The sequence below is a fragment of the Scyliorhinus torazame genome, chromosome 1, assembly GCF_047496885.1.
Source record: "Scyliorhinus torazame isolate Kashiwa2021f chromosome 1, sScyTor2.1, whole genome shotgun sequence".
NCBI lineage: Eukaryota > Metazoa > Chordata > Chondrichthyes > Carcharhiniformes > Scyliorhinidae > Scyliorhinus > Scyliorhinus torazame.
In genome coordinates, this window is record NC_092707.1 from 317219740 (window position 1) to 317232161 (window position 12422).

Here is a 12422-nt window from a genome sequence, read left to right on the forward strand (position 1 = left end):
TGGAGTGGAACCATCTATCCTTGTCCTCCTAGGCAGGCAAGGGTTGTGGACTTGTAAATGAGAGAGTTGGTCAAAAGCATGGTACTATTTTTCAAACCTGTAAATCAGTTTTCTAAATGGTATGGATAAAATGATCTTAACTTTTAAAACTGACACAAAGAACATCAATGACATCAGAGATTTAAGTTGGATCAGTTGTCTGTGGTCTTTGCAAACAAATTTAATGTTTACTGTGTCTCAGATTACAGTGTGCTTATTTTCCCTTAGCATTGTTAAATCTATATTTTATTTTTAGTGTTAGGATCTTATAAGATGCAATAATCCTAACACTGACTGGTGGGGGCATCATTGGTCACATCTCTGCAGTAACGATATAAATCATTTAATCTCAACTCCTGCAATTTGTCCTACAATGTTTTTGAAATGTATTTGTTCATGACCTGCAGGTGTCACTGGCTAGACAGAATTTATTGGCCATCCCTAATTACCCTTGAGACAGTGGTGGTGAGCTACCCTCTCGAACTGCTGCAGTCTATGAGTTGTAGGTATACCTACAGCGTTGTTAGGAAGGGTGTTCCAGGATTTTGACCCAGCTACTTTGAGGGACTAGTGATATAGTTCCAAGTCAGGATAGTGTGAGTTGGAAGGGAACTTGCTGGTGGGAATCTTCCCATGCATCTGCTGCCTTTGTCCTTCTAGGTAGTAACGGTTGTGGGTTTGGAAGGTGCTGATGAAGAAACCTTGGTGAGTTCATGCAATAGATGGTACACACTCCACACTGTGCACCAGTGGTGGAGGGAGTGAATATTTAAGGTGATGGTTAGGGTGTCAATCAAGTGGGCTGTTTTGTCCTGCATGGTGTCGGGCTTCTTGAGTGTTGTTGGAGCTGCACTCAATCTGGCATCACTCACCTGACTTGTACCTTGGAGATGGTGGACAGGCTTTGGGAGTCAGGAGGTGAGTTGCTCATCATATAATTCCCAGCCTCTGACATGTTCTCGTAGTCACCATATTTATATGGCTGGTCCAGTTCAGTTTCTGATCAATGGTAAACCCCAGGATGTTGATATTGGGAGATCCGGCGATGGTAATGCCATTGAATGTCATGTAGATATGGTTAGATTCTCTCTTCTTGGAGATGGCTATTGTCATGACACCATGGGCTAGTGCGCTGTCAATTCTAGGCCCACTTGACCCAAAGTCACAACACATGTGAAATTAGATGTTCTTTTAAAATACTGAGGACCTTGGCTGAACCCAATAAACTGCAGTCACCAGGTTTGTAACTTTAACACAAGTAATCTTTTATTACAGTATTATAATTGAAGTGACAGAAAAATGGAACCGACTACCTAATAGCCTTTCCCAACCCCCCGCCCCCCCCTAACTAATCTCACTCTCAACACAAACAAACTACACAGAGGGAAAAGGGTGGTTGAGAGGGAAATAAATTATTAATATAATTAAAGAATAAAGGATCTTTAATGCACTTTCTCTGTAGATTCAGGCTTATTTGAAGTTTATAACAAAGATGTGTCAGACACTCACTGGTTTTAGAACAATAAAGCAGTTGTTTCAGCGAGAGAGAAACTGTCCTTTCTCCTTCTAATGTCTAATCACTTCCGCCAAGCTCTCTCAGAAAACAGCACGCAGAAACCAATCACTGACTGTTGTCAGGCAGAACATTGTCTCTGGCAAACCCACCGGTTGCCAGCTAGACAATCAAACCGCCTTCTTCCAAAACCGGTCCCGAAGATTCACTCGGTGCCAACGAGTCTGTTTCTCTGCTCCAAAATACAGAATCTAGAACACAATGTCCTGTCAAGCAGGCTTCTTCAGCTTGAATCCTCTGCTTAAAGGCACATTCCGATTATTACTGTTGCTACCTCTCTACTCTTTGACTATTTTCTTATCCTGGCATTGTAAAAGCGTACTCATTAATTTGTACCTCGCGTTTCTCTGCACTAAATTATAAGAAGCACGAGGTTGAAGAAAAGGAGTGGAAATGGTATACCTTCAAAGGTTGAAGAGTAAAGATTAAGAGTTAAGAGACACCAGTCTTTAAAAGTTAAATAAATTTAGTTTAATGGTTAAATAAAGCTATAGTGTAAAAGTATCAAGACTCCTAGGTATTAGAACACAGAGCAAAGTCATAAAAAAAAACACCGGTTAGGCTGCAGTTGAAGTTGGGTGCCCTACATTCAAAAGGAATTCTAAATTGTCTGGCTCCATCACCATTCATGTTCATGGGATTTACTGAATTGCCTACCACCATTCACAACTGGATATGATAGCTGCAGAGTTATGACTTGTGGATTACTGTAGCTTTTGGATTATTGTGGAATTAACTGATTGTGTGTAAAATATCAAATTCATAGAATCCCTACAGTGTGGAAGGAAGCCATTCAGCCCATCGGGTTTACACTGACCCTCTGAAAGAACACCCTAGTAGGCCCGTGCTATCCTTTTAATCACATATCCTCACCTAACCTTTGGACACCAATGGACAATTGAGAATGGCCAATCCACCTTGAAATTTTGACAACTAATGTGCAGGGAATTTGCAAACTCACTTTTGCATTTTGGTTGCCTATTTAAATTGCAGAAATCTGTGTTTTGAATTTATAATTTTAGTTGTTTGTTTTTATTTTCACAGACATCAGAGAGTAGTTCATGGCATGCGAAATACACTGTTCTAACCTATCTTCAAACCATGGTGTTCTACAACCTGTTTGTTTTTTTGGACAATGAACAAGTAGTCCAAGATATCAGATGGCTAGTTATAAAACTCTTGGAAGATGAGCAATTAGAGGTAAGAGCAATCCGATTACAGAAGAAAGAGTGGTAAATTCAGTCTAACCTACAAACAGTAGTTTAGTTCTTATATTCACCCCAGTTACACAATGTATTATGTTGTGAATTGTTTATGTACAGAAACCATGCTTTGCATGTCAGCTTGGCCGAATTGGTAGCGCTCGTCTATGAATCAAATGATTCAAGCCTAGCTCCAGAACTTGAACACATAAATTCAGGCTAACACTCCAGAGCAGCGGTGAGGGAATGATATGTTGTTGAGATGTGGCTCTTCAAGTGAGATATTAAGTAGAGATGATGTCTACCTGTTTTGGTAGTCAGGTGGGTGGATCTCTAAAAGAGCCCTACTCACTGTCCTGGCAAACATGCCTCCCTCAACACCCAAAATATAAATGTTATCACTGCTGTTTGTCAGATCAAGCTTTTCACATAATTAGGTATTGGGCTTGCTCACATAACTACTGCTAACCTTCGAAGCAAGCTGTTGCGCATGAGAAAGCTGACAATGTTCTATCTAAATGAGAGCTCCAGTTTAAGATCCTACAACAAGTTTAACTTTTCTATATTTTGAAAGATTGCACCTTTCTGAATGTTTAGAACCCTGACCAGGAAGTCAGCCATGTGAAACCAAAATCCATCTTTATTTTTTTTTCATTCATAATTTGCTAATAAATAATCAACCCAAACGAAAGTATTCACCGGAAATGACAGAAGAACTGTATAACTTGTCATCCCTCCAGGAAGCTGGTTTAAAGCCTTTGAGATGACAGCAGCTGTGATCTAAGATTACAGAACCGGGTGGGGCCACAAGAATGTTGCCATTGCTCATCAATGCCCGAATATAAGCAGATAACATTGCCTTGGCCCTACAAAACCAGAATCTGTCCATCACTGAGGAGACTGTGGCCAGTGATTTACAGAGGATGGGTGCTTGCTTCGGTCAATGATGACTAATCAAACCCACAAAAAGATAATGACTTCATCAAAAAATGAAAAGAATCACTTAATTTATGTCATTTTTCATGCAATGATGACTAATCAAACCCACAAAAAGATAATTACTTCATCAAAAAATGAAAAGAATCACTTAATTTATGTCATTTTTCATGCACTAAGTGTAATTTGGATTAGATTACACACATGATGGATTTTACACTCTATTAACACATAGTTATTAAATAATTTATCAACTAGTTAAGATAAATTTCATGTGCGATAAAGATAATTAGCAAAAGATGAGTTTAAACACTTCAACCAGGTTTGATAAATATGATTACCTGTGGAGAACACTGGTATGATTACATAGATGTATGCATGACTATTGGATTACACCATCTTTATACACAACAATTAAATCCTAATAAAGGAAAAATTTACTTGCCAAGAGGGTGAGGGGTAATGCCCATGTGTGCAGAGGGTGAAATTGTCCGATGGGTGGGGGTTTTGGGGGGACCCTTAACCTCACTTAGAGATCAGGGCACCCTTTCAAAATGGTGGCCCAATCTCTGAGGAGCCGATCTCGCCAGCGAGTTCAGCTCTCCATTGCTGAAAACATTTCTGTGGGCTAGACCAGGGAGAAACTCCCAAGGCCCCAAAAAATGACAACGTGTGGTTGAATACCGTGTGGATCTCACCCAAAAAGCCAGCGGGAAACACCCTGCCAAACCTGCCCAGAATGACACTTGAGATTTATTTGGTTGAATTCCGCCCAATATATTTCCGAGTCAGGTTGGTGGGCAATTTGGAGGTGATGGGGATCCCATGCTTCTGCAGCCCTTGCCGTTTCAGTTGTTAGAGGTTGTGAGTCCAAACAGGCCTTGTTTTTGCTCTCTCGGTAGTCACCTTTGTTCCCTGCCTCGTGTTTCTTTTGAAGTCAATATGTTTCTATGTGATTGAGAGGAATCCAATTGAGGGGGTTAATTGTACCTTTTGATCAATAGCCAACAGCATGAATTTTTGCCGAACTGCGGATTCAAGCAAATCTTCCTAAACGTTACAAGCTCAGTAAATGTGTGTGCCCAATAACATTTTACTGTTAATAACAATGGCATTTAAAATTGAGGGGAAAGCAGGTCAGTGTAAAAACTGTTTGTACATTGCTGTAGGTTTTGTGGATATTTGCAATGATTTTTGAACCTACCCAACCAGGTCACATAATCAACTAAATTTTTATTTTAAAATTTAGAATACCCAATTTTTTTTTCCAATTAAGGGGTAATTTAGCACGGCCAATCCACCTAGCCTGCACATCTTTTGAGTTGTGGGGGTGAGACCCTGCAAACACAGGGAGAATGTGCAAACTCCGCACGGACAGTGACCCGGGGCCGGGATCAAACCTGGGTCCTCAGCGCCATGAGGCAGCAGTACTAACCACAGGAAAAGGCCCTTTGGCCCTCCAAACCTGCGCCAACCATGCTGTCTAACCTAAAACCTTTTACACTTCCGGGGCCCGTATCCCTCTATCCCTAACCCATTCATGTATTTGTCAAGACACCCCGTAAGCGTCACTATCTTACCTGCCTCCAGCACCACCTCCGGCAGCGAGTTCCAGGCATCCACTACCCTCTGTATAAAAAGAAAAAAAAATTCCCTTGCACATCTCCGCTAAACTTTGCACCTTAAACTCTCGATGAATAAAGGGATCAGGGGTTATGGGGAGAAGGCAGGAGAATGGGGGTGATAAAATATCAGCCATGATTGAACGGCGAAGCAGACTTGATGGGCCGAGTGGCCTAATTCTGCCCCTATGTCTTATGGTCTTAAACCTATGTCCCCTAGTAATTGACTATTCCACCCTGGGGAAAAACTTCTGACTATCCACTCTGTCCATGCCCCTCATAATTTGTAGACTTCTATCAGGTCATCCCTCAACCTCCGTCGTCCCAGTGAGACCAAAACGAGTTTATCCAACCTCTCCTCATAGCTAATGCCCTTCGTACCAGGCAACATCCTGGTAAACCTCTTCTATACCCTCTCCTAAACCTCCACATCCTTCTGCTGATGTGGCAACCAGAATTGAACACTATATTCCAAGTGTGGCCTAACTAATTTTTTACTCAATGCCCCACCCGATGAAGACGAGCATGCCCTATGTGTTCTTGCGCACCTTCTCCACCTGCGTTGCTGCTTTCAGTGATCTGTGGACCTGTACACCCAGATCCATCTGTCTGTCAATACTCTTAACGGTTCTGCCATTTACTGTGTATTTCCAACTTGTATTAGACCTTCCAAAATGTATTACCTCACATTTAACCGGATTAAACTCCATCTCTCCGCCCAAGTCTCTAACCGATCTGTATCCTGCTGCATCCTCTGACAGTCCTTGTCCTCATCGCTATCCGCAATTCCATCAACCTTTGTGCCGTCCGTAAACCTACTAATCATAACAGTAAATTGCTGTAAATGCCCGGCAGTTACTTTCTGCAATATGCACAATTCCTTTATTATCAAGTTTAATTAACACAGCTTTATAATCTTTAGTATTTTTTCCATTAGCAGGTCACTTATATTGTCATTGTTACGAGGAAAAATACAAAGACTTTCTAATGAGTACTTCTCAGCATTATGCACAACATTATTAAATAATCATTATTATTATATCATTATAAGTAATTAAACTGTTGTTAGCATTTAAACAATTGGGTACAGGTGAAGGTGATATCATCAAATTGGTAAGTTTATATTGATTATATATTACGAATGACAAATATGCTCAAAGCCTGTATTCGCTTTAGTACAACTAGGTAGTATTGAGGTGTACTGGTTATTTGTCTTCACAAAAGACACCTAGAAATTGCCAAATTTATCGTCTGTAGTACCCTAATAATTGTTCATTTCTAATTTAGTCACTATCAAGGATGAGGGAAGGAAGACATTTTTTTTTTTTAAAGTCTGTTTAAATTGTCATGTATGTTTTTTTTCAAGTTCCCTTCACCATTTTTACAGTATTTGCCTTTCCACATAACTAGAATTTGCTTTACGATAGCAGAATCTCGATTCAAAAAGTAAATTTGGAAGCCATTTCCTGTGGTATCTCAAATTATTAGGACTTATTTAGATTCGGTAGAAAAGTCACCAATACCAAGATGAGTGCACCAAATAGAAAAATCTATAGCATATACCACTGGCCTTTTCTTTACAGGAAATTCTCAGCCAAGATGTGGAGAACAGCCGAATTTGACCGCCTTGCTTTGTTCCCATTAGTCTTGATTGTATGGAGGTATTGAATCAGTTATCCAGTCACTTGTTAGTACAGAATTTGAACATTGCTGAAAAGAAAGACATGTCAAGGTTTTTCATCTTGCACTTGTCAGATAAATGCAAGAATGCAAAATTTCAAACATTCACCGAAAAGAGTGCTGATTGGCCATGACGTTGCCATGAAGAAAGCAACGGGGGACTATAGGCTCCCCAAGCTCCCATGCAGTTTTAAAAAGGCACAAAATGAAAACATTATCCTTTTGTTTGTAATGAATACCTTCTTTATGAAGGTATGTCACTTCCAGCAAGTAAATATTTGCTTTAAAAGCTTGATTAGTTATCTTAAATTGGTTGTTAGTGCAGCTGTTGACACACTCAAGTGCTGCCAATCGTGGAATCACATCCAACGGCAGATCTTTTGTTTTGGTTTTCCAACAGTGGCCTGTACTCTGTAGGGTCTGTACTCTGCCTATTGCAAACATCCGAAGGAATATCCTGTTTGATTCGATCAGCCAATCGTTGAGATGTATGGTCTATGTATCTGGTATCACACTGGCACTGAAATGTATACATTGTGTTGCTCACTTGTGTGAAAGACAGCATGTCTTTTGGGATTTACAGCAGCATCCTGTTGGTGTCACATACCACTTGTGTGGCCACTGTATAGTTGCAATATGAAATGGTTTGCTAAGCCTGTTGTTCAAATTTTTGAGATGTTTTGTAATTCCAGAGTAATTTGAGGTAGACCGAGCACTTTTTTGGTCCGAAAGTGGCAGCCTTTGACCCATTTGTGAGTTTGTGCTATACTTAGTAACCAGTGATCTGATCAGGATAGACTACCCCATGCATACTTCCAAAACATAGATAGTATATTAGTGACCTTTGAATCTGCAACCGCATGCAAGGATTTCCTTACACATCTTAAAATGGTCCATCCCATGCTCAAATTCACTTTTGAGCCAACGCAATCTGACTCGCTCCCTTTCCTCGACGTGTTTGTTGAGAAATCTGCTTATGGGTTCTCCATTACTGCCTACTGCAAGCCTATCTTCACTAGTAAATATATACATTGAGATTTGCATTGTTCCACATGCTTTAAGATCGGCCTTACCAGCAATTTTGTAAATGGGACCCTGGCCTTGAGCTATTCTGATCAGATCATTGTTCGCTATGTAGTGTGAAAACTTGCAAATGAACCAAAGGCTGCCACTTTAGGACCTGAAAAGTGCCCGATCTACCTCAAATTATCCCGGAAAGGAAAAATATTTTAAAATTTTAGCAACAGCAACTGATACAGTGCAGTGGCTACACTAGTGGCATTTTCCAATAATAGGATGCTACCATCAGTCTGAAAACACATTCTGCCGACCACATAATTGAACAATGTCATGTATGAATTTCCGTGCCGGTCGGATGTCAGGTGTGTAGGCCATTCCTGGCTGCTTTCTTCATGCCAATTCCTCGGTCAATCAGAGTCAACTTGCCAACCAATCAGCACCCTTTTCTCTTACAGTATAAATTGTTGTGCTCATTAGAAATTTGGCTTTCTTGCATTTGTCCTGATGATGCAAGATGAAAAGTACTGACAGCATGTCTCTCTTTTCAACAACATAGAATCGGTATTGATTCCAAGAATTTTGTGGTTGCATCACAGCATGTGTATATACATATAAAATATTTTTTCTCTGAGGATAGATTCTTTGGAATTCTCTTCATTAAAAGATGGTATAATTCCGAATTAGCAATATTGCAGTTCAGTCATTTATTTGCTAATCTAGTTTTCATGGTAACTCTTTTTTTTTTAATTGGATAACTAATTCCCTATTTTCTTCCCATCCTGTTTGTCATACTGAAATAATTGTGTACTAAAGAATGCATAATTTTATAGACGGCTTCTGTCCACCCCTTTGCTTCCCCATCTCCTACATATTATATCTATTTACCAGTTTTTGTACAGAAGGCGGGCAGATTCATTTGTTTTCATTTTGCATTGCAGCTGCTGCTAATTTGTCTTCACGTCAATCTGTATCCCTGTGGTCTTTTGAAAACCTTAGTAATGTATTTTGTGATCTGTTTCATTTCAATTTAAGATTAAATTTATGACGTTTCCGGTTTTTTTCGCACTAAGTGCTGAATTTGGTGCATTTGAGTGCTATAGTGAGAGTTTGGTGACTGAGGGAGTATAAGGCTTCATTTTTATCTAAAGCTTAGTCTTTCTTTTATTTAGTTAATGAACTTAAAAGTGTCTGTTTGGTTTAGAAGAAGGTGAATTTTCAATCAGCTTTAAACAAAGCTTCTACTTGTAGGCACTTGCAGCTGGAGCTTGTTAATTAGTTAATTGGATTAGGCCAGTTTTCAGAGGCTAGATTCACAGTATAAAAGTGATCCCCTACAGTGCAGACTTTGTTTGCACTGAGTGCTGAATTTGGTGCATTTGAGTGCGAAAGTGAGAGTTTGGTGACTGAGGGAGTGCTGAATTTGGTGCATTTGAGTGCTATAGTGAGAGTTTGGTGACTAAGGGAGTTAGGTGAGGAGGGAGTAAGGTGCTCCTTTCATTTTGTTTCCTACATTTCCGCAAAGAGTGAGAAGAGAGCCAGGGGTTTACAGAGAGTGCAGCTGACTGGGAGCAGAGTCGGAGGGCGGAGATCCAGTTGGTCCACAGGGCAGTTTTATTCTGTAAGGTAAGAGGGGATGGAGGCTAGGCCAGTTGCATGCTCCTCCTGTAGGATGTGGGTGGTGAGGGATACCACCGGTGTCCCCGCTGACTATACCTGCGGGAAGTGCACCCAACTCCAGCTCCTCAAAGACCGTGTTAGGGAACTGGAACTGGAGCTGAAGCTGGATGAGCTTCGGATCATCCGGGAGGCAGAGGGGGTGATAGAGAAGAGTTACAGGGAAGTAACCACACCCAAGGTACAGAACAAGAATAGCTGGGTTACACTCAGGGAGAAAAAAACAAACAGGCAGACAGTGCAGGGATCCCTTGTGGCCGTTCCCCTTCAAAACAAGTTTACCGTTTTGGAAGCTGTTGGGGGGGATGACCTACCGGGGGAAGGCCCTAGCGGCCAGGTCTCTGGCACTAAGTCTGGCTCTGGGGCTCAGAAGGGGGAGAATAGAAAAGTAATAGTTGTAGGAGATTCAATGGTTAGGGGAATAGATAGGAGATTCTGTGGTCGCATGCGAGACTCCCGGAAGGTATGTTGCCTCCCGGGTGCCAGGGCCAGGGATGTCTCGGATCGTGTCTTCAGTATCCTTAAGGGGAAGGGGGAGCAGCCAGAAGTCGTGGTGCACATTGGTACCAACGACGTAGGTAGGAAAAGGGGTGTGGAGGTAATAAATGAGTTTAGGGAGTTAGGCTGGAAGTTAAAAGTCAGGACAGACAGAGTTGTCATCTCTGGTTTGTTGCCGGTGCCACGTGATAGCGAGGCTAGGAATAGTGAACACGTGGCTGCAGGAATGGTGTAGGAGGGAGGGCTTCAGGTATTTGGATAATTGGAGCGCATTCTGGGGAAGGTGGGACCTGTACAAGCAGGACGGGTTGCATCTGAACCAGAGGGGCACCAATATCCTGGGAGGCAGGTTTTCTAGTACTCTTCGGGAGGGTTTAAACTAATTTGGCAGGGGAATGGGAACCGGATTTGTAGTCCAGCAACTAAGGTAGCCGATATTCAGGACGCCAAAGCGTGTAATGAGGCAGTGGGGAAGGGAACACTGACAAAGGAGAGTACTTGCAGGCACAGAGATGGGTTGAAGTGTGTATACTTCAACGCAAGAAGCATCAGGAATAAGGTGGGTGAACTTAAGGCATGGATTGGTACTTGGGACTACGATGTGGTGGCCATCACGGAAACTTGGATAGAAGAGGGGCAGAAATGGTTGTTGGAGGTCCCTGGTTATAGATGTTTCAATAAGATTAGGGAGGGTGGTAAAAGAGGTGGGAGGGTAGCATTGTTAATTAGAGACAGTATAACAGCTGCAGAAAGGCAGTTCGAGGAGTTTCAGCCTACTGAGGCAGTATGGGTTGAAGTCAGAAATAGGAAAGGAGCAGTCCCCTTGTTAGGAGTTTTCTATAGGCCCCCCCAATAGTAGCAGAGATGTGGAGGAACAGATTGGGAAACAGATTTTGGAAAGGTGCAGAAGTCATAGGGTAGTAGTCATGGGCGACTTTAAATTCCCAAACATTGAGTGGAAACTCTTTCGATCAAATAGTTTGGATGGGGTGGTGTTTGTGCAGTGTGTCCAGGAAGCTTTTCTAACACAGTATGTAGATTGTCCGACGAGAGGAGGGGCAATATTGGATTTGGTACTTGGTAATGAACCAGGGCAAGTGATAGATTTGTTAGTGGGGGAGCATTTTGGAGATAGTGACCACAATTCTGTGACTTTCACTTTAGTAATGGAGAGGGATAGGTGCGTGCAACAGGGCAAGGTTTACAATTGGGGGAAGGGGAAATACGATGTTGTCAGACAAGAATTGAAGTGCATAAGTTGGGAACATAGGCTGTCAGGGAAGGACACAAGTGAAATGTGGAACTTGTTCAAGGAACAGGTGCTACGTGTCCTTGATATGTTTGTCCCTGTCAGGCAGGGAAGAGATGGTCGAGTGAGGGAACCATGGTTGACAAGAGAGATTGAATGTCTTGTTAAGAGGAAAAAGGAGACTTCTGTAAGGCTGAGGAAATTTGGTTCAGACAGGGCGTTGGAGGGATACAAGATAGCCAGGAGGGAACTGAAGAAAGGGATTAGGAGTGCTAAGAGAGGGCATGAACAATCTTTGGCGGGTAGGATCAAGGAAAACCCCAAGGTCTTTTACACATATGTGAGAAATATGAGAATGACTAGAGCGAGGGGAGGTCCGATCAAGGACAGTTACGGGAGATTGTGTATTGAGTCTGAAGAGATAGGAGAGGTCTTGAACGAGTACTTTTCTTCTGTATTTACAAATGAGAGGGGCCATATTGTTGGAGAGGACAATGTGAAACAGACTTGTAAGCTCGAGGAAATACTTGTTAGGAAGGAAGATGTGTTGGGCATTTTGAAAAACCTGAGGATAGACAAGTCCCCCGGGCCTGACGGGATATATCCAAGGATTCTATGGGAAGCAAGAGATGAAATTGCAGAGCCGTTGGCAATGATCTTTTCGTCCTCACTGTCAATAGGGGTGGTACCAGGGGATTGGAGAGTGGCGAATGTCGTGCCCCTGTTCAAAAAAGGGACTAGGGATAACCCTGGGAATTACAGGCCAGTTAGTCTTACTTCGGTGGTAGGCAAAGTAATGGAAAGGGTACTGAAGGATAGGATTTCTGAGCATCTGGAAAGACACTGCTTGATTAGGGATAGTCAGCACGGATTTGTGAGGGGTAGGTCTTGCCTTACAAGTCTTATTGAATTCTTTGAGGAGGTGACCA

The 12422-nt window shown here is 41.9% G+C and overlaps 1 protein-coding gene across 2 annotated transcripts in view; it reads left to right on the top strand.

Annotated features, from left to right (window-relative positions):
• LOC140424480 (proteasome activator complex subunit 4-like) overlaps positions 1-12422 on the top strand; it is a 231193-nt gene that overhangs the window by 172905 nt on the left and 45866 nt on the right. For both annotated transcript variants that reach the window (XM_072507869.1, XM_072507870.1), the window contains one exon: positions 2657-2812. In XM_072507869.1, coding sequence (XP_072363970.1) covers positions 2657-2812 — 156 coding nt within the window. The remainder of the gene's footprint in view (positions 1-2656; positions 2813-12422) is intronic.